General features: G+C 34.9%; 3 protein-coding genes across 5 annotated transcripts; 2 read left to right on the top strand and 1 right to left on the bottom strand.

Annotated features, from left to right (window-relative positions):
* Positions 1–9: 9 nt before the first annotated feature.
* On the top strand, positions 10–2914 carry LOC132202500 (uncharacterized). 2 transcript variants are annotated; one of them, XM_059629453.1, is made up of 7 exons: positions 10–128; positions 1074–1179; positions 1259–1332; positions 1395–1548; positions 1606–1797; positions 1968–2513; positions 2698–2914. In XM_059629453.1, exons 2-6 carry the CDS (start codon positions 1129–1131, stop codon positions 2034–2036), a joined length of 540 nt encoding a protein of 179 aa, XP_059485436.1. In that variant the 5' UTR covers positions 10–128; positions 1074–1128; the 3' UTR covers positions 2037–2513; positions 2698–2914. The 2 variants fall into 2 exon arrangements, with proteins under 2 accessions (XP_059485436.1, XP_059485435.1); XM_059629452.1 differs by having other exon boundaries at positions 61–117.
* A 336-nt stretch (positions 2915–3250) lies between these two features.
* Positions 3251–12009, bottom strand: LOC132202259 (pH-sensitive chloride channel 2-like). Its single transcript, XM_059629055.1, has 9 exons — positions 11862–12009; positions 7313–7499; positions 6615–6859; positions 5977–6059; positions 5711–5899; positions 4903–5174; positions 4743–4846; positions 4528–4675; positions 3251–4053 (listed from the first exon to the last, which is right to left on the bottom strand). Exons 1-9 carry the CDS (start codon positions 11924–11926, stop codon positions 3721–3723), a joined length of 1626 nt encoding a protein of 541 aa, XP_059485038.1. The 5' UTR covers positions 11927–12009; the 3' UTR covers positions 3251–3720.
* A 1425-nt stretch (positions 12010–13434) lies between these two features.
* Positions 13435–20570, top strand: LOC132202696 (CDC42 small effector protein homolog). 2 transcript variants are annotated; one of them, XM_059629774.1, is made up of 4 exons: positions 13435–13579; positions 19418–19511; positions 19706–19873; positions 20267–20570. In XM_059629774.1, exons 2-4 carry the CDS (start codon positions 19434–19436, stop codon positions 20273–20275), a joined length of 255 nt encoding a protein of 84 aa, XP_059485757.1. In that variant the 5' UTR covers positions 13435–13579; positions 19418–19433; the 3' UTR covers positions 20276–20570. The 2 variants fall into 2 exon arrangements, with proteins under 2 accessions (XP_059485757.1, XP_059485756.1); XM_059629773.1 differs by lacking the exon at positions 13435–13579 and adding an exon at positions 15717–15843.
* The last annotated feature ends 1610 nt before the right edge of the window (positions 20571–22180 follow it).

Here is a 22180-nt window from a genome sequence, read left to right as displayed (position 1 = left end):
ACCACCTCCTTTTCTTGTTCCGTGTGCGACCCGCGAGGCGCGAAGTGAAATACATAAATAACACACACACATTCACACACCACACACCAAAACCAAACCAAGGACCAAGGAAATATAGTGAGTTATATGTAAGTACCCAATTAAGTATGTGAGTGTTCATGTACATAGTCCTCGTCCTCATAATCCTCATTTATTTGGTCTTGTCTTTGTGGTTGAGCCACACAAATCCTTAATCCATCTCTAATCTTTCATCCATTTTCTTCAATTTCGTCATCCAGAATCCCGACTCCACCGCAAAACACTGTCCCTGCCCACACCAGGTCGCTGGATTCGCCATCAGGCCGAGATTTGCAGCGTTTGAGCTCTTCTTTGTTTTTCACCTTTTCAGTGAAATTCTGACGTAATTTAAAATTGGCAGCTTTCTCATAGCTTTTGCATGAAATTTCTGAAATTTTTCCGGTATGACTGCGAAAAGAAGACGAATTTGCCCCACGTGGCCAGCCAGGGACTACTTTTTTATCAGCCGCCTCTTGCTGATTTTATTTTTTATTCGTATCGTCGTTGGAAATATGTGTGCTTTTTTAATATGAATATTGTCAAACATTTCTTTGTTCATTTTAAATTTATGTAAAAAAATGCTGAAGCCAACGCATGGGCTGCCCTTTTTCCCACCAAAATGCAAAATCCTTTCTTCTATGGATTTTGCAACAACAGTTCGAGTGTGGCCGAAGTGGCTGAACTTCTTCAATTCAGGCTTCTTTCTCTCCCTCTTTTATCCCCATTTATCCCTTTGTGTTGTCAAACCCTGGAATACCTTTCTTTTAATATAAGCCAAATGCATGCGGAAAAGCAAACAAGTTCAAATTGGGAAATTTCTAGATTTTCTAGCAAAAGATGTTTTTTTTTCTAAATTGAAAAAAGTTTTCAAAAGCTTCTGCTTTCATTTTTATCTATATTTTAATTTAATTCTGATTTAAGAATGCTTGGAATGCAATTTAAATTTTCCAAAATTGGCCCAACATTCATCAAAGTACATTAATTGATTATAATCCAATACCTGTTTTTGATTTCAGTCTCTTTACTTGATAACTTGAATTAAGTCGTCGCTGACCCAGGCTGCAGATAATCATGCCGCCGAAAGCTAAAAAGCAGAAAGTGGATGAACCACAGATTTTGCAGGTTAAATATTAAATAATATGAAAAAATGTTATGTTTTATTAAATTTATAATAAAAATAATTTTTTCTTCCTCATTTCAGAAGTGCAAACACTGCATTCACTGCAACCCCAAGAAAAGGAAGCCACTGGAGCCTGATAGTGCTGAATTCTATGGGTAGTTATTTAATGATTTTAATTATGAATTTAAATTAGTAGTGTATTTAATAATTATTTCAGGAACAAAGGATACAGGAAGGGTTTCAAGGCTGACAGATACTATGCTAGGCAGCACAAAGCTTACATGTTTGTCAAGAGAGGACCTTTCAAGTGGACCAAAATCCACTTTGCTGTTTGGAGGAATGATCTGCGCGCTGTCGAGAAGTTTGTGGAGGTTAAATTGCAGGCACATGTTTAAAAAAATTTCAACCTTCTTTTTGCAATATTTTAGTTCCACCAAACTGAGAAGCCTGAGGTGTTGCTGCAAACAGGCCAGTGGGGTGAAACGGCTCTGCATTTGGCTTTGAGAATGCAAAGGTCTCCTGAAATGATCAAAGAGCTGCTTCGAGGCAATGGAAAAGATGCAGTCAATATGAAACTGGAGGAGTACTACTTCAAAGACATTGATCAGATGATTTGTGGTGTGAGTTTGATATTTAAATAATTTTGACCCTGTTGTAAATCACTTTTAAGTGAAATTCAATTCATTTTGTTAACATTTCAACTAATTGTATTTAGAAATAACATGATTCAATCATCATCATAGTTTGTTTTTTAAATTAAAAAAAAATGTAATTATATTCATTAATTTAGATGGACTTTGCTACTATCCAATCCACGAGGCTGTCAATTACGAGAAGCAAAGTGATGCTTTTGAGGTGACCAAACTGCTGATTAAGAATGGGGCTGATGTGAACGCCGGTGACTATAATGACATTCGCCCTGTGAGCATGGCAGCTATGCATGGTCATCACAAAGTGATTACACTTCTTCTTGAGAATGATGCGGAGCCACCAAAAGTAAATGAGTGCAGTGTTTTCCACTGTGCCGTGAATTCCAAAAAAACGGACAAAGTGGTCATCAAATGCCTGCAAAGCCTCTTTTCCAAAGACCCAACTATTGTCAACTGGAAGGATGAGAGGTATGAGAAAACCGCTCTTCACACTGCCTGCGAAAACATGAAAGCCAAAGCGGCTAAGTTTCTGTTGACGTCTGGAGCTGATCCAAGTGCCAAGAACAAGAAAGGGCGAACTCCTTTGGATGTTGTTGGGAAGGAATGCTGGCCAAAACTTGATGAGGAAAAGCGAAAGGAAGCAAATAGGATGTTCAAAAGCATTTTCAAGAGCCATGCGGCTGGTAGTAAGTAATTTTTTTATAGCATTTCAAATTTGTTCCAATTTATTCTCTTATGAATTTAATACCTGATTATCAAATAATTACATGGTATAATTCATTTCCAAATTATTTATGATTAAAATTGTATGTATATTGGCTTAGCAGTATGTCGTTTGCAAATAATTCCATAAACAATTTACAATTTCAGCACTCAAAGTGAATCTGCCTTCTTCAGACAGTGAAGATAGTGATTTTGATGATGACACTGATGGCAGTGACTACTCTTACAATTATGTAAACACTGATGATAGTACTGACAAAGACTCAGACGAAGGCAATGAAGACTCTGATGAACGTGATTCTGATGATGAAGATCAAGGAGTTGTTAATAGCTGCTATTCCCATTAATTTTATATCTCATGAATTCCAAGAATATAACAATTGCAAGTATTTAACGTAGAAAGATTTGTTAAAAGTTATATGACTATGACAGATCTAAACTAATTAAATATTTTAGTATTTTCAATTCAGTTTGATTTTATTTTTTACACTTTAAAGAGGGAGTGAATCATCAGGGGCTGTATAGTTGTAAAAGTTTATATATAAGAGCCGGAAAAATCAGAGCGCTCGGCATCATATTTCCGTTTAGGAAAAATTAAACAAAAACGGTTTTACTGTTATTTAATATAAGTATTTTCTTATCATATAAGATCAAAAATGTATCTGAAAATTCTTGAAAATGAGGAAACAAGACAAACAGGTTGTTTCTAGGAATCAAAATTTTCTTTATTCTAGAATAATAATCAGACTGATAAAAAGCACTTTCATTTATGCTCAGCAGATTCTCTATTGACAACAAAAATAAAATAAAACATACATCATCTCAGTATAATAAAATATATAAGCTCTCAAAATGTGAGTTTGTGATGACTCTTCAATCGAGACAATAGCTATAGTTATTTTACAGACGAGCATGACTTACAAATTTGCTACTCTCTCAGTTTAAAATTCACTCTCGTTGCGACTGGCCAACGCTAAACACCAAAAACATTTCTCAAAAAGCAGAAAAAAATGTGTCATCTTTTTGCAATTTGACTCTGGAAGAATTACGTCTCCAGTTGGCAAAAGGATAAAAACGAAGATTATGGCACAGCCAATCAGGGACTACTTTTTGTAAAAATTTACGGCACTCTCGGAACAATATGATCTTTTGATATGGTCCTGCTCTTTATCAGATCCACACGAAGCCCCAGTAAAGGGCGTTGAAAAGCAGGAAGGCGATAGGGAACCAGAGCCGGCTTCGCTGGTCAATCCACTTGGCCACCTCCTGAGGAGTCATCGTGGTGAAGGAAGGCTTTGGCGGAAGGTCAGGCTGCCCAGCCTCACCTTTTCCGCCCTGGTCCCCTGGCACGGGGATCTGTATGCTGAGACAGTCGTCGTCCAGACGGTGCGGCGCAGACACGGCTGAGGTCAAGGTGTCGCATGAATCAAAGCCGCCCACGCCGCCTCCATTGCCGATGTGCAACGAGTCCATCGAGTGCACTGTCAGTTGGTTAGCGTTGCTCTAATTATACGCAAATAATAATTAGTTTAATATTTAATTAATTTATAATCAATTTGGAAATTTTTACTTTGATTTTTCCATTAAATCGAGAATACATTTTTATTGAAGTACAAATTTAAACTGCTAAATTTCTAAATAAAGTTACATATTTATTGAAAAATAAAGTAATTTAAAGAATTTAAATAAAATTGAAAACAAAATGAAATCTTAATAACCCACAATCAATATAAAAATTTCATAAAATAAAAATATCCATTAACCTTGTGTGTTTCCTAATTAAGCACAATATAATAGACCTGTTCTCATTATAAATTTTAGTCCTATATGAATCAAACAATTCTGTAGACTCAAAAAAACTATATCACAGTGAATATAACTATAATTTTGATTGAAATTATTAATTATGTTTTTTTTTTTTACTTTTAAAATTCAAAATAATAATTTCTGTGAAAAGATTCAATTTTAATTTCTTACTTGATTTAATTGATGTGGCCACGAAGTACACCTATCCAATTCTGATCCGACAGACAGGGATGACTGGAGTTGTCTTCGAGCCATTCTTGGAGTCAGCGTTGATTTCAGGATATATTTGCTGTTAACTTTCTTCAAGGGCACCTCTTTCCTGAATATTAAAAAAATTAAAATAATGAAAAAAAAATTTAATTTTCTCAAAACCACGAAAAACTTACTTTCGTCGCCAAATGGTGTTGACAAATGCAAATTCCAGCAAAGATCCAAAAATGAAAGCGGTGCACACAATGAACCACACTTCCGTCGCTTTGATGTACGAAACCTAAATCCAGCACTAAAATAAAAATTTGCCTTTTCATATTATGAATTTTTTCATACCTTAGGCAGGGCACTGCCTGTGTTTCGGGTCAGGGTGATGAAAGTTAGCATGGTGCTGGTGCCGAGTGTTGTGCGTCCGGGAATGGCGTTCGGGTCCAGCCAAAAGGACACCCAAGACATGGCCACCAGTAGAATGGAGGGCATAAAGTAGTCCATCACATAATGACCAACCTCACGGGCAAGGTGAAATCGAATCTCGAGCCGGCTAAAATTGGCACGTAGACCCTCATTTTCCTCCAAAGCTCGCTCCTCCTCGTCCATCATTTCCAAAACTATTTATGATTAAAAAAGACCAATAGAAAGCATTTTTTAATTCATAAGCTTGGTTTGATTAAAAATATTAAAAAAACATCGGTTATTATTAGCCTCATTACAAAATTTATAATTTTAAATGTAAAGTTAATTGTTTTTAAATTTATAATAATTTATTTAATTTATATACATTGTATAGAAATTATTAAAAAAAAATAGTTTTTTGTGTTTGAGGAAGCCTTTGTGAACCACGAATTAAAATTTTGTAAACAGTTTATGCATATATAATGATTAATTAAGCATTTTGTAATAAATATGCACAATTAAAAATAGTAAACAAACAAAATGTAATTTCCATCGTAAAAATATAGATAATCTTGTATGTTAAAAAATTGTTTTTTTTTTTATATTTTTACTTTAATAATTATTAATTTATTTATATTGTAAAAATTGTATGAAAAATAATTATTTATAAGATATTAATAAGTAATTAAATTTATTTAACAGTTAATTATATTATGTATATTATTATGAAGATGCGCTCAAGTTGACTGACCTACTGTGGAGTCGTTGGGTCTGAGGCGAGGGTGCGTGGGCTCTGAGGCCGTCAGCAGAGGCGCCGTGTCCTCGGTGCTGGTTGTTCTCGTGTCGATGAGCCGATACTCGGTGAGCAGCAACTCGCTGTTGACCGTCACCGGCCGCGTGCTCTCCCACTGCAGCTGCAGCTCGCTGGAATTGTAAGTCCCTGCAAAAAATTGAATTAATCAAGAAGAAAATTATCTCTGCCTGAGCAGGTGATTGATGGCGAATAAATGTACGCACAGCTCTCGAGCATTAGCGGGCATTGCTGCTGGTCAAAGGGGAACTTCTGCAGGTTCATCAGACAGTAAAGCGTCACCTTCATCCTGCAATCAAAGCCGGCGATGAGCTTAATTGTTTGTCTTTTTTTGCTGTCACACTCAATTAGTTTACATTTGTTAGCACTTTGTTCTCTGGGAGATAAAAAAAGTGGCTTTCAGCACCTTATTATAAAAGGGAACGAGTTTTACAACATCCGATAAAGGGGAAGAGTATAAATTAAATAAATTAAATTTACTTCAGTCAGTAGGGATTTTTTAAAGTAATTATGAGCGTTTATATATTATAAAAAACATAATAAGTCAGTCGCTTTTATCGTTTCAATTACAACAAAAATTATGATTAAAATGGGAAAGCAGCTTTTATAGCTGTGAAAGATTTGTTTTGTATAACAGGAAGTTTTTCACGCTAAGAAATAATTGATATTATAAAGTTTAATCTTTTTTTTTTTTTAAATAATGCATTTTATTTGCTCAACTTCAAGCGTGTTTTCAGCTTGAGCGAATTTCTACTTTTATGACTGCGACGAGCAATTAGATTTTTTTTTATAAAACACAGGAAGACAAACGAAGCATGAAGGTTTCAATTCGATTGTGCTGTACCTGAGGGCTTGCTCCACTCGGCCGTCAGGGTGGAGGGTGATGCGAACGTCCTTGCGCTCAGCACCCATCACCACCGACTCTCTTTCGTTGCTCAGGTAGACGTGCGGCACCCAAATTTTGTCTCGCAGCAGCAAACCCTGGCCGCCCATGGAACTGACCAAGCGGCCGTCGGGCGTTCGCGGTGTTGGAAGCGCCAGTCGCGGATCACGCCACCGGAACATTAGCAAAATGTGCGCTGTGAATTTCTGCAAAATTAGAAAAAAAAAAATTAAATTTAAAATCAGTTCAACTGATGAGCCCTGAAATCAGGCAAAATCGATCTTGACCACTGTGTTGCCATTTTGCCTTTAATTTAGGAGTTTTAATTTAAGTTTTGATTTTCTGAAAGCAAACAATATTTCTGCTGGCAGAGAATTGATTTTTAAATAAAAAGTTCAAATTTTGGCAATCAGTCTGATCAAAAATTATTTTTCTTGATCTCTCGATCGGTTTCAGTAATCCACGTAAAGATCGGCATAAAAAAATTGATGTAGTGTTATTTTAAATGTAAACAAATTTCATTTTCTTTTAAATGCACAAGAAATTTTACATTTATTGTGAATACTTTCACTTGTAAAAAACTATAATTTTTATTTCAAAATATTGAATTAAAAATTGATAATTAAATAAGCAGTATAATTGAAAACTTAAAAACCTACCAGACTTTGAGCTTCGATGGCTCCCAAAAAGTAGACGTGGACCTTTGCGTGCACCCTTGTCGGCTGATCTGGCTCACTCGGCGGCCTCTGCCATTTGTCGTAGCGACAGTTGGCTGTCAGCTTCATCAAAAGTTCCGAGGTGCCCATCGAGGCCGCCTCCTCGGCCGTCACAGGTGGACAACTCGACCTGCCAATCCAACCAACCGCAAATTTAATTATCTTCCTATACAATAAATGTTGCTTATAATAAAATTCTATAATTGTAGAAAATTCTAACCATTTACGTCGCTCAAACTGATCTTAATTTTTAATTGCTTCGGTCATTTGTCATTAACAGATGTTTGTACCTTTTGTACCCGGATCAAGTCGACGAAGAGACGAAGCGATTTGCATCACTTCTAATGAAAATCGATTGTGTGCGGTTGGAAAAGCACGTGCGCGCCGGCCGGGTTGCAACCCATTAGCTAGTTGCGAAATTTCGTTCTGCAGCTGCTTTTTCAACTTCGGCCGATAATCAGCTGATTTTTCAACAACACGCGTGTCGACAGTATAATTTGCACTCGCAATGCCCACGCACGTCCGCTCATTTCCAAGCTTTTTGAATTGTATACGCAAGAAAATGAAGAATCCAGGAATTAAAAAAACAATTTTTTTAATATGCAGATTTAGATAATCAGGCCTAAGGTTAATGGAAGATGAGCGCGTTTTCCGCGTACTTTAATGCACTTGACATTGCCCTCATCGATCGTCGTCCTTCCCGAAAATAATGCTGCTGGTATTTTTTCGACTGTTGAACGAGAGCGAGTGCTTTTCTTTTATCAGCTGGAATGTACAAATAATGAATAGCTGGCGACACACGCATGCCATTAAATAGCCCGCGGACCAATTTAATTACCATAAGCGACAAAAAGATACATGCTAATTTCAGATCTGAATATTATTCATACATATCCTTGTTCAATAGCGTAAATGCCAATTCCGGGAATTAATTAAAATGATTGATGTACTCTTTTTTTTGCAAAGGTCAATGTCACGTGCAAATATAAATTAAAATTTGCTTTATTTTGACTAGACACGACCGATTTCATCTCTCTGATGTAGGTCAACTCAAATCATCGAGCTGCAACTTTGTGTGTTGACGAGCGTAATTAATTTTTGTGTAACCCGAAAGCAGCGCAGTGCAGGAGACGCCGCCGCAGAAGTGTGTTTTTATGGCTGGCAAATAATAGTCGGGTTGCGTATGCAGCAGCTCTCGTGTATTTGCCTTGGTGAAGGGCGGCGAAGATAACAATGGCGCGTCACCACTATCAAAATATCGCCACTGGAATTCGTTCGTTGCACACACAACACTCGAAATTAGCAATCAAATTAGGCATTCTTTTTAATTGCACGCCAAAAATGAAATAAAGCACCGAGATTGTGCCTCACCATGACAGGGGCTAAGTGCGCCGGGAAAAAAATGCACCTCGTTATCGTGATGAAGTGCTTTTTTTCTCAGATTTCCCCGCTTTTTGAAAATTTTTCCTTGTGTCGCCACTTTGATAAAACTACGGGTAGGTGTTGCGTGTGACAGGGGGAGGTGTGACGCGCATTTTGGAATTAATTTTTCCGCTTTATCTAAAAAAGGGTCAACATGTAGTTCCGCGAAACACAGCGAGGTAATTTGGGTTTTTACGAAGCTGCAATAATTGTATATGGAGAAAAATCTGGAAAAAAATAATTATTTTATTCAGTTTTAGCTTTAAAAATGTTTTTTAACATCTATGTAGACGTAACATTTTTATAAAAGCGAGTTGTAAATTTGAATAACGATTTTGAAAACATTTTGGAAAAAAATTTTCGCTGAAATTTCTAATTTTGTTCTTTCTCCTATCTGTCGGAAGCCAAATAATGACATCAAATTACACGTGCCTTCCTTTATTCCAGGTAAAAAAGCGCAGGGAAAATTTTTTAAAGGAAACCTGCGAGCGACTCCTAACTTTTCAAGGTTCTGCTATCAGTGCCAAGAAACACAGGCGCAGACAGAGCATTTATTTGTCTCACTCAGTGACAATATAAATTCTAATCGGCCCCAGCAAACGCGTAAAAAGTGCAATTAGCGATCAGGGCTGCTGCAATTATTTCACCCTAACGAGCGACTATGAGGTCGCCTGATTACTCCACCTGCGCTTTCCGATGGCCGATCGGCCTCTGGTTATCAACCTTTGTTATATTATTTCTCATCATTCCTTACATAATAAAATTTCACTCTTTCCTTGTGACAGTCTTATTTTCAACAAAATTAAAAAAAAAGTAGACACAAGGACTAAATTTAATTGTCTGAGGAATGTTTGCTTATTCTTAATCAAAGTAGGAAGGCTGCCGCAATCATTTTCTCCTTTTTTATACCGTTTTTCGCATGCACTAGGAAGGAAAGGGTTTTCATAAAACTAATGCAACGGTTCACGTTCACAAGTGGGAGAAAATAAGGCACGATTTACTGAATTTCCGTGTTATCGTGGCACAGAAATATAATTTAAATTGATACTTTTTAATAGAGGCACCTGTAGGTATTTTTAAATTAATGTGGCTCAAGTTCTTAAATAATTAATTATCAATGAATTAATATATCATGTGAATTTCAGTTTGGAATCTCAGTTGAGGAAAAAATACACTTATGGATAACAAATTTGTGTGTAAAGTCAATAATGCAGAGTATTAATTTATTTCTGTTAGTAGAGAAATTTCCGAAAATTTCCTATAATTTAGGAAGGTGAATTGACCAAATGTTTCAGATTATTTATCAATAAATTATAGTATTTAGACATAACAAAGCTTCAGGCCTTAGAATGTAATTGAAGGTAATTATCAAATGAAGCAATAATTTATAAAAAAAGATTGTTTTTCAATATATGAGATTAGAATATTATAAAAAATAATTTGTATGTTGAATAAATTTAGAAGTTTCTGGATATTTCCAGCAAAGACAACAGTGCCAGCACAAAAAGAAAGACGTTAATTGAAATTGATGTTATCTGGTGGCGTTTTGTGTTCGCTGTCGCAGCGCACACTTCAAAGGATAGGTTACGCGCGAGGTGTAGAGTTTTTGCTCACTCGCCAAGGCTGCGCGCGATTCATCGCGAGAGTAAATTTATTTTTCGCACGCACACTAATGAGCGATATTTATTCACAATCGCTGCTCGTTACTGGCCTTTGCCACTATTTATTTACGCGTGCGATGCGATGCCGCACTCTTTAATAGTTTTATTTCTCTTGTCGAGAGGCAACAACCGCCGCCGAGATCATCATCAAAGCCGGCGCTTTTCCTCCGCGGCCGCCTCACTGCAGCCGCGGTGATTAACAGAGTCAACAATTTTATTTGGCCTCTGTGTGCGAAACAAAGGAGTAGCGCTGAGCTCGAAAATTTGCAAATATGTGCTCAATTAACTACGCACTTCTCTTCGGTCAACAACTGCAGCATAATGTAAGAAATGCACGGATTTTTTTTCTCCATGAAATTATCGTCCGAACACACATTCTGATCACAGTTTGCAAGTTACATAACGATTAACTCTGTATTTGCAAAAATAGAATAATATTAAATTAAAATATGATAAACACTAATAAATTGAAAATTCCTTTTGATATTCAGGTTATTTTAAAATATTATGGCAAATTTGGCAAATTTTAAATTTTTTTTATGCATTTGTTAGAAAATGTATTATTAATATTAAAATCAATATTGTGCAGTACAACTATTGTGGTAAAAAAGGAAAAAAATCAGTAATCAAACAACATGGATTATCTTGGCTATTTGCGACCATTGAAGTCGCCAACGAATTTTGTTTGATATAAATATATTGATTTGCTACCAAAATAATAAATATTCCTTTAATGAACTAATATTTATTTGCACTAATGTAAAGAGCAGGGAAAAAAAATACTTTGTTGCAAATTTCAATTTCAATAAGGCAGTTTCTTATTTGCTGAATAATTAATGCTGCCTGTAAAAATTTATTCTGTATCAAAATTTCAACCCGATAATATTTATCACTTTGAATAAAATTGTTTATTTCAATATTGTTATAAAATTCTTGATAATCATACCGATATATTAAGTGATATAATTTTTAGCTAACAGGATGAACCAAAATTTTAGTGCGCCTTTTAATTAAATTCAATGCTTGCCTCCCACCAATAGCTTGCATTCAATGTAAAACTTGTTAAAATAAAAACTTTCATTAGTAGAAAATAATATTTCAGCATTTGTACCAAAATTGTTATAACACGTTGATTTGGTTCAAATTAAATAATTCTTTAACTTAAAAAGATGATTGCCTATTTCTATTATTAAGATATTAATTTACCACTAAGAGTTTTTTTAATCTCTAATAGGTTATACAAAATAATTGTGCAAAATGAAATCTCAAACCTCCGTTTAATGGCAGTTTTGATGCGCAATTTTGATTTTTTTTATACAAATTTTATTAAAAAATAGGGAAAAAATTTTCAAAATGCTGGAATTTGAGGTGATTTTGTAAGGAAAAAAATATAGGGTCAAAGGACTCACGGGTGTGCTTGTGCGAGGGCCGCGGCGGCGAGCAGGAGCGGCGGCACGAGCAGGCCGAGGAGCATGTCGTTGTCGTGTGGACAGGTGAGCAGCGATTTACCAACTACCGCGCGCAATGCACACCGTGCGAATCGACTGACAAAAGTGGCCGAGAGCGACGATGAGCGCCTCTGCCGCGCTGCCTTTCCACGGCCGGCGCAACGAATATTGCTGTGTGCAACAATTGCAAAAATAATAACAACCGCCGTGTAGATCCCTTTCTTTCAATTATATGTACTCGGCTTGAATTATGCCGAGATCAGCTCATAGAGCAAATTTTTAATCACTTGGAAATTAAATAAAAAAAATTATTTATGGCATTTGAAGGCTGTAAAAAGCAGTGCAAAAGGTTTAGAGCAGCATTTTTCAAATTCCTTTCGCTTGGCTAGAATTCCTGTCATTCATTGCATTCAAACTTTAGCATTCTTCACGATATATTGGTTGGCTGTAATCTGTAATGCGCTTATATAACAGTTAAATTAAGACCACCACGAGGTTGTTCCACCAGAATTTTTTTATTTTCGTATTTAGCCAAAAAATATTTTATGATGAATTGTATAAAGAAAACGAAAACAATCAAGGCGAATAAAAGTGATTTACCTTTAATTTCAGTTTCTTCCTGCGTTATTTGTTTCCAGCATTATTTATATTTATCGTCTAATTAATTAATTGACCTGTAAGCAATAGCTCATACCTCACACTACGTCGATTGAAAATTTTATTTATAAATATTTATTGTACTAAATTTATTGTGTGTAAGTTATTATTTTATAATAAATTCTACATTTTATCATTTTAATTGCAATATTCACGTTATAAACGAATAAATTTTAAATTTCAAAAGAAATAATACAAATGAATAATGTTAAAAAATATGTATGTTAAAACTTAATAAATAATTTAAATAGAAAACAAAATAAATAATGCGTAAACATAAAAATATAGAAGTATTGTAAATTATTAAAATCTCATTGTTGTGTGCATAAAATAAGTATAATTATACTAAAAAATTTAAAATTTAGTTGATATTGTATTTAACAATTGTTTGGTGAAATTAAAATGAAAATAAAATAACTGATTAAATTATTTTCAGCAAAAAATAAAATGACCTTCAAATTAGCACTACCAATTGATAGTATATTAATATACAGAAAAAATACAAAAAAAATCAATCAATTAAAATACTTTATTGGAACAAAAATTGATGCTGAAGCTATTTTTCCGCAGACTTATGAAGAAATATCAAGTTTCTTGTGAATTCTTTTTGTTTCTAATAAAAGTAATGATATAAAAAAAATTAAATTATTTTTCACCTCAATCATTTGATGCACCATTAAGAAAGTTCCTCGGTCGACCGGTGGGGTCGCTGGAACCACCGTCGCGATGCCTTTTTAGAACTTTGGTTCCCAGCGAAAGCGCACCAAGCGGCAACGCTAAAAGTCGAAGTACCGTAATGTTGGTGAGGTAAAGTTAAACGGTTAACCGGTAAAAACCCGCCGAAGCGGAAAACCGGTGTCACTTTAGCATTGAAAGCATACGATGTGAAACGAACCGGTCACCGTTGTGGAGCGGCCGGTGATTGTGTACGAATCATTTGCGGTGCAGCTGTCCGGGAGGCATTGCAGTCGAGAAAAAAAGCTGGAATTCGGCGAGCACGCAGCAAAACACTAATAAAAGAGGTGAGTCCAGGTCGTCCGAAAATCTACCAAAACGTCCCGCACAAATCGGTGCCTTTTTTCGTCACGAATCAGGACGGGTTTTTCATGTGCATTTCGAACACGGCCAGTGCACGGGGAGAAGATTTATGTGTTACTTTTGGGGTTCGCGGCGGCGGCAACGAACAGGGGGACCCCGGATGACTCACGCAGGGGTCGATTATTATTCTCCTTGGAATGACAAGATCCCCTCCGGTAGTTCGGCGGGTTGCGTTTCATATTCAACGCAGCTTCCGTATTACATGCACGCGATTTATTTTTAGTTTTTTCTCGTTGGAAAAATCATCAGGCCGCAGCTGGTGAGAGACAAAGATAGATAAACCTTCTTTATTATTAACTTTTTTAACCTTGGACGTCGGCCAAGTTTCATCTTCAGATCAAATTAATGCATTTTTTTTAAACGGATGCATATAAAATTTAAGTAGAAGGTAAATAAAAATCAATTTTAAAAATTTTATTAATTAAAGTCGTATTAAAAGATGAGCTGTCCCCGGACTTTGATAATATGTAAAGTGAATCACTGGTAGATAAGGCTGGATCGCGAGGCCAACTTTGAGTGTTTTGCTTTTGACGAAAGCCTGTGCAGATGCGATAATTCAGCACTAATTTTATTATCATCAGCCGTTTTTTGAATGACGCGCAGGTGGTTCGCCGCTACTTGCTGCAAACTTCTCCATTCATGCTAATGCTGCGTGATTCTCAGAATAATCTACCGCGCTGGGAAACGGAGAACTGTTTATTTTTTGGCCACTGCTGCTGCTCCTGCGCAATCTCTTGTCTCATAATCTCTTTTAAATTAAAAAAGAAGACTTTTTTAAATTTTAACCTGGCAACAGCAGGCTGATAACGATGAGATGCAAAATGTTTTTTGCAAATTACAGTTACAGGAAAATTTGTTCAAAGGCAAAATTGTCACATAAGAAAATGACAAATTAATTAATTTTTAGACTTGCCGTAGATATTCCAGAATAATTTAATTAATTGAAAATCCACAAATAAGAAAATAACAATTTTTTTTTGTAATCAAAACAATTTCTTCTGACCTGATCTTTTATCGTATTGTTAATATTTAAACAAGTTGTTTCATCCTGATTATAACATTGAGTTTCAGAAGCCAGAGTAAAATCTTAACGGGATAGGAAGAATGGTCGTGGATAAATTTTTTTTTAACCTATTGCAAGTAAAAAGTAGGTTTTTTCAGACTTAAAAGCATAATTCCTAATATCGTAGAAATTTTTTGAAAAGTAAAAATAAAATAAAATATTTATTTAAACATTTTTTTTTTTTTGCAAACAGATTGAATTTCAAGCAAATGAAATTATCACTAATTAAAGCCATTTTTTCTCTCAAATCTTATTCTTTAATTACAAAAAAGGATTAGAATATCGATCGATAAAAAATTCAAAATTTTCCAATTAATAGAAAAACATCTTTTGAGTTTTTAATAACTTTTTAAAACAATAATAAATTTTTATCTCAAGAATCAAACAAAACACTCAATTAATAAACCTGCCCTGTTGAACTATCTTCAAATAAATAGTTCAACAACGTCACGGAAATTAAATTGTTCCAACAATAATTGGATCCTTCCTTTAATGTATCATACGTATCATAGAATCACAAAGTTCTGCATAATTGCAAAAACAAATAAAAAAAATCGGTCAAAACAATAATTTTGTATTTTGAAGTATTTTATAGCAAAAAATACCAATTAAAAAAATCAACTAAAATTGACTATATTGACAAAAACCAGCTGAAAAGGGGACAAAATTTCTTTAAATTAAACCAAAAATTTGCCAAATATTTTACTCCTAAATGTAAAAACTGACTAAAATGCACGAGCCTAATAATTACTTAAAGTTTCTTTATAAAAATGGAATATTTATCAAATAAATAAAAAAACCACATTCAATAAATCTAAGTGATCACATGTACAAGACATGAGGCACTCTGAATGATTCGTCTGTCTCGAAATGCCATCAAAATAACAGCAGCGCAAACGCAGACTTTGGCCGCGCGACGAAAGTGCATTTTCAGCATTAACGTGAAAATCCGTCGTCCCTTGAGCAGCTGCATTGTTGTCCCCCTGCATCGGAATGAATCAGCCGAGGGGAGGGTGGGTCTCGCGGGTCAAAGTGCGAATCGGACCGCCCGCCGGTGGCAGACAATCGGTGGATCTCGCCAGGCATGGAGAAAATCCGATCTCGGCTCGGCGCCGCCAAAGAAAGGTTAGCAAGCAAGATTTGCACGGTCGATTTCAACCCTCCAACCCCCTTGCATTCTCAAAAGGCCACTCGAGCAGGCGAAAAGCGCTCGCGTCTGCACAATTTGCGCTGGAAATAGCACGTTCCCTCCAGACACACGGTGACTTTTTGTTTATTTTCTCGCCGCATTTTTCACGTCCAAGCTGCCCGAATTCATTTTTTCTGGAAGAGGAAAAATTTAAAATTTTTTTTTTTTTATTTTAATTCAGTATTATTTGGTGAAGCAAATTTATTCAGCAGATTTCAGTTTTTATTTATTTACAAATTAATAAATTGTAATAGCATAAGGATAATTTTAATTGCGCGTAAAAAGATTAAAATTGCACAAATTAAGAGTCTTTCTATGAAAATTACTGGCAATTTTTTTACACAAATCGATTGACCTCTGAAATTATAAAATCAGAACTTTTTTCAGCTTTTAATAAATTTAATACCTAATTTAATCACGTGAATTTGATTAAATAACTTTATTTATATTTCTAAAAGAACGATTTTAGATAAAAAATATCAAAGGAAAATTTGTAAGAAATTATGCTATTTTATTATTTGATCACGTTTATTATGAATGACATCAAAATAAATATTAACTTATTCTTGTTTGCAGTGGAGAATATTTGAACAAAAAAACTAGAAAGAAAAAATAAAATGAGCTTTTTTAATGAGAAAAACTATAAATTTAAAGAAATATTGAAGACATGAAAGAAAAATAAATTGACAAAACCTTGGATTTTTGTAATTTATTCAAAACAGAGGGATTGCGCAAATAAAATTTATTAGCAAACGTGTTTGTTTGCATTTCCGTATTTTGAATTTTGTCCTGCCACTGCCACAACCGGTGCGGTTTGTGGCTTTTTTACAATGAAATCGCGAAAATTTCAAGATGAAACCGCACAACACACAACCGTAATATATTCCACTGTATGTGAAATTGTGAATCCTTTTATTTACAGTTCAGCTTTTTAACTCGCCAGTTATTTATTGATTCTCGCTCTATTCTAAATTATTCTCTTGTCATCTCTTCAAGTGCAGTTTGCGAATCGAGAAGTGAAATGAGCAAAAAGTGCTCTACAGAGTTGACGTCACCTTTCGACACATCTGACGCACTTTTGCTAAGAAGCGGCCACATGTGCAGCCTGACTGTCTATTCAACTCGTTTATTCAGTCGGCAGTGGATGAAGGGCTAGAAAAGGCGCGTTCGCCATTCCGGTCACGCTCAAGCCGTCTTCTCTGACTGAATTTGTCAACAAAGCCCTTGACTAATCCGAGAACACAAAACACATACACACATCTTTTGAATCTAGTCCTCGGCAATTTCATTCTTTCCGGGCCAACGGTTGCCCCGCCACAAAATAATAATTCCACAGCCCAATTATTTATGTCGGAAACCATTCATGTGGCTCATTTTTATTCATTTTAAGCACAGTTGCGGATGATGGATAATATAATAGATAAAGTCATGGATAAAAATTATATAAAAAATTGCTGGCAGGGATCATATTTAATGTTTAATTCCTTTATTTACGATTCATGGTCAAGTTTTAGCATATTTTTTAAAATAATTCGTATAATTTATAATAATTTTCTTTACGATTAATTTTGTTTGAAAATTGCAAGTCCAAAGTTCAAAGTGACATTCACTTTAAGTGATGCAATAACTTGGAAACATTTTTTATTTAAATATTTGAGATTTGGAATTGGTTCTAGAAATAAAAGTATGATTTTTTTTTTAATTTTACATAAGACGTAAATTTTCAGTAAAATTATATTTAGCCTCCGTAAAATTTTCCTCCAGAACGGGCAAAGAGACACTAAATAGCTGAATAAAGTTGATAATCTGGACACAACCTATTATTTTGGAAGATAAAATTTGCAACTAAATTAAAATCTAATATTCTGTATATTAATTTAATGAAAAAGAAAACAGTTTATCTTATTACTTATTAATTTGCTGCTTATGATTAATTTTTTAATTACTTTATCAATCACAAATTAATTTTAATTAAATTAATAACTAAATATGCACAGAAAAGAATAAAATGTAACAATTCCTAAATTTAAAATGGTAATTATCAAGAAACTCCTTTGATGTGCCATTTTTCTTGTGTTTTCTTAATAAAAAATTGATTTCTCGGATCTATTTATAAGTCAAAAGCAATTTTCGGGATCTCTCAAGACGCTGGAATGTAACTGCACCATGGGATCAATTTCGTTAACGCTTCTTAATTAAGCCAATTAGCCGGTGATGATGCATAGAGACAGGTGCTCCAGTTTGCCTAATGGACAGGCATCACGCTTAAAATAGAAGCCAATTTCGAGCCGATTCCGCACCCAAGGGAGAGTCAATTTTGATTTACGCGTCAGTCCGCAGGCGACGAGGCATAAATCATCTCCGACCCATAAAGCGGCTCATCCAAATATCATCTCCAATTTTTCACGTCAAAAAAATTCTACTGCCAAAATAATGGAAAAAAATACACGCGCCGGGTCTGAATTTTTATTACCAAAATTGCTAAAATTCCTAATTCGGCGAGAATTCCGGAGGTTCGGGTTGGGTTGGATCCAGAAGTGGGTTGGAAAAATAAACAAGAGGCACAAAAAACGCCAGAGTGCTGTGAAATTATTTTAAGTGCATCGCGCGACGGGAATTGGCTTTGCCGCCGCAGTGAAACGAGCCGATCAAAACTCGACAAGGGCTGACGTCACCAAGAGCTTTGAAAAAATATTCACATGCTGACTTTGTCTTGCTCGGCATAAAGTGCATTAAGTACAAATTGATCGTCAGGTTTGCGGCCAATTATGCTAATTGCGCGCAGATCCAAGCTGAGAGCAGAAGTCGTGACGAATTCCAATCGTTTCGATCGACTTGCGTTCCAATCAGTTTAATTTCTCTCGCATTTAATATTTACACCATGACTCCTTTCACATTTAGCAATTATTATTGAGTTAAATTAAATTGTAGCGTTATTAATTACATGATCAAATTACAGATTAATTTCCACTTAAAATGGATTGTCGGTTTTGGAAATTGAATTCTTATTGAAAAAAATTCTTCCTTAAATGTTTGTCTACGTCTTAAGAACAACTAACCTGACAAATTTCATATAAAAATCGGTTGACCCATGCCAAAATTATGACCGCGTTCATAAGAAAACAATAAAATATCACAACTTATTAAATGTTTAAAACTATTAGAATTTTTTTTTTTTTAATTATTTTCAAGTAATTGTAAAAACTAATAATTTCAACGTTAAATTACAATTTATTATTTATTTCTCGCAAAAAAAATCATTTGAGAAAATAGTATGATCAATTGAAATTCTCATTAGATGCAGTCGGTTGAAGTTTATTCCATATCAAGCAGCATAAATTATTTTAAAAGCTGGCAGAGATCGTGCGCGCATTTGCTTATGTTTGCTCAAGCGGCATGAAATTTATTTATTCGACTGCATCTGGCCGTTGATTCGCATTGTTTGTGTGCTGTGCACGCACCTCATGTTGTTAAGTATGTACATATTTATTGATTGGTTAAATTCCTCAGGGCCAATGGTGTGACCATGAGTCTCCGAAGCAGGGGCGTTGGTTCCGGAGACCTGTGGCTGCAGTGGTTCTCGTGCTGCGTCACCCAGCACCAGGTAAACTAACTCTCGGCGCTCTCTTATCTCCACACATAATATTGCACTTAAATTCACTCGCTCAAATCCGCTTATCAAGTAGAAAGAAAGCCCCCTATTGTTTCCTCCTGAAAGCCTAAGCCGCTTTTTAACCCCTACTAAACAAACAAGTTAATTATGTTTTCCACAAAGTTTTAAAACTTTCCCATTTGCAGAGGCCGCAGCCCAGAAGGCCGAGGATTGACCGTTCCATGATTGGAAATCCGACGAATTTCCAGCACACAGGCCACATTGGCTCTGGTGACATTTCAAGAGACACCGGCAGACTCAACGCCCTGCAGAGCCAGATGCAGAGCAAGGGAGGCTACGAAATGGCTGTTAAGGTGAACTTTTTCGTCTCAAAATATTGAAGAACCAAGTTCATCAATTCTGGAATTTTTTATATTTTAATAGAAATGATTGAAATTATTACATATCCTCTGAAGTCGCAAAATGTACTAATAATATAAGGGAGAAGGTTTCTTACATTGTGATTGGTCAAAAAAATAATATTCCTAAAATAATTGTTTAAAATTTTCACTGTAGTGACTTATTTATAAATTATCAATTTCTTTAATGATCTCTAATGTAGATTTCAGTAAATTAAAAATTAAAGATGTGGGAAAGAAATTTTTCTGCGTCTTACTTCATTCATTTTTGCTATGAACTTAAAAACTCCGAATTACATATATTCTTTGATAATCAAGTTTGTTTATTAAAATTTTTAATTGTTTCAGGCTTGCTAGCTATGACGATTGAAAGGAAGACTTGAGCACAAACAGCACCGTGTAAAACTACGCTCAGATGTGATCTGAAAAGGACGCAGTCAGTGTTGTTGTTATTATTATTTGATAGAGTGTGATCCCCGGCTGAGAAATGTATTTGATGTGCATTTAAAAAAAATTATGGTTGTCTGACTTTTGGTGTACTTGAAAATTGTGGATGTTTGTTTATGTATTGATGCAGTGTAAGGCCATGAAAATAATGTATTACAATAGTTGTATTGAATCCCCCCAACAATAGAGGCTAAGAATTAGAGAATTTTTTCGTGTATTTTTTGTTTAAAAATATCCTAGTTCCTACCATTCTAACAAAACATTATACTTCCATATTTAAAACATAGCAAATTTTCTTTATGGTTAATAAATATCGTAATTAACAAGCAACACCATTTTAAGTACAGATGTGATCCACTTAAATACTGCCAGAGGCACTGCATTATTTTAAATCCAGTTCACAATTCACAAAAATTAATACAAATAAATGCAAATGGAAAATGGAATATTAGCAAAAAATCTCATAAAATTATAAGTTTTGTTCTAATAAATTTCATTTACCAAAAAAATTATTTTGTCACTAACAGAATAATTTTTAGAAATATGGGTTTGCAAAAATTTGATTCTTGATTAATTTTTGTGGATGCGATAGTTTGAAATGAAATTATTGTCAAAGAACTTGCGACTGACAGATCTGCCGAAGAGGAAATTTCCCAAAACAAATAAAAAATGTCGCTCTTCCGCACCAACATTTATAGCCTGTCACCACTTACATTAATTACATTAAATTTAAAATCGAATTATTATAAGAAAAATTTGATTCCAACGCCAGATTAGCTTCCAGCACCTAAACACAAAAAAAGCAACTCATTTTTTTTTCGTCACCATCGCGTTTCTCCGCCACCGTCTGAAAGGGCTAAAATAGAGCCCTGATTGAGGACTACCTGAAAAATTACGCCCTGAGGAACGGAAGAGTCATCATTAGTGGAGCTTATGTAGACCTTCAGCCACTGGATGTAGGGCTCGAGGTCGGACAGAGTGGGACACTGCAGAACTGCCAAATCACCGGCGACCACCGTCATGTTTCGCGGAAAACCCTCTTTGATGTATACGGCTTGTGCGGAAACCGCTCTAAATATGATAATAGGATGCAAAATCCTTGCAAAAATATTTTTTTTAATAATACTCATGGAAGGCACCACTCACGGCAGCCAACAGCGATATCTTCGGAAAAAGCTAATTTAAGAAATTATGCAAGAAAAAAAATTAAAATCATTTTGACTCAAAAAATATGTTGATAAAATAATGAAAGGGATTTTATGACTCTGGTTCTATTTGGTAATTAAAACTTAGAAAAACTACGTTCGTTGTGCTAAAAAAAAAAATAAAAAAATTAGGGATTTATTTACTATAAAGCAAATTGTGTCCCTCCAACCAAATAGTTAAAAATTAAGATTATGATAATATGATACGTTAAGGATCACTTTTTTAAAATCAATTTAACCCTCTGCATACAAAGAAAAATACGTAAGCAAGTAAATTAAAATGAAATTTTTACATCGCAATTCTAATTTCATGCAACAAATTTAAACAGCAAAGACATGTTGCAAAGAAAAGTATTGTGCAACTGTTGCATTTCTGCATCAACATTTTCCGAATCCAATGAATTGTTTTGCTGAGTTGACTGTTAAAAGATTTATATTTTTTATTCCTTTCCTAAGAAGAAGCAAAGGCAACGTATCAACGTATGCAGCTTTTCCTGCAAGATCATCTCGGGTAGTCGCGTTGTCCTTTTAGTAAATAGGATGAAAGGTTTTCTTAGAAAGACTCAAAAAGAATAAGAGGCACGCTTGAAGGGAAGGAAATTAATCTGCG

Source organism: Neocloeon triangulifer, unplaced genomic scaffold (assembly GCF_031216515.1).
Source record: "Neocloeon triangulifer isolate White Clay Creek 2 clone unplaced genomic scaffold, ASM3121651v1 ptg000015l, whole genome shotgun sequence".
NCBI lineage: Eukaryota > Metazoa > Arthropoda > Insecta > Ephemeroptera > Baetidae > Neocloeon > Neocloeon triangulifer.
Note: the sequence above shows the minus strand (reverse complement) of the source record. Positions and strands in the feature narration are given on the sequence as shown.

Bases quoted from the DNA above. Each gene is read 5' to 3' on its own strand.
- LOC132202500 (XM_059629453.1), top strand. From the start codon at position 1,129: ATGCCGCCGAAAGCTAAAAAGCAGAAAGTGGATGAACCACAGATTTTG. The intron at 1,333-1,394 runs GTAGTTATTTAA...TAATTATTTCAG, and splicing joins GATAGTGCTGAATTCTATGG to GAACAAAGGATACAGGAAGG. The intron at 1,798-1,967 runs GTGAGTTTGATA...TCATTAATTTAG, and splicing joins TTGATCAGATGATTTGTGGT to ATGGACTTTGCTACTATCCA.
- LOC132202696 (XM_059629773.1), top strand. From the start codon at position 15,803: ATGGAGAAAATCCGATCTCGGCTCGGCGCCGCCAAAGAAAG. The intron at 15,844-19,417 runs GTTAGCAAGCAA...TAAATTCCTCAG, and splicing joins CTCGGCGCCGCCAAAGAAAG to GGCCAATGGTGTGACCATGA. The intron at 19,512-19,705 runs GTAAACTAACTC...TCCCATTTGCAG, and splicing joins GCTGCGTCACCCAGCACCAG to AGGCCGCAGCCCAGAAGGCC.
- LOC132202259 (XM_059629055.1), bottom strand. From the start codon at position 11,926: ATGCTCCTCGGCCTGCTCGTGCCGCCGCTCCTGCTCGCCGCCGCGGCC. The intron at 6,860-7,312 runs GTAGGTTTTTAA...CTAATTTTGCAG, and splicing joins CCATCGAAGCTCAAAGTCTG to AAATTCACAGCGCACATTTT. The intron at 4,676-4,742 runs GTAAGTTTTTCG...TTTAATATTCAG, and splicing joins AACACCATTTGGCGACGAAA to GAAAGAGGTGCCCTTGAAGA.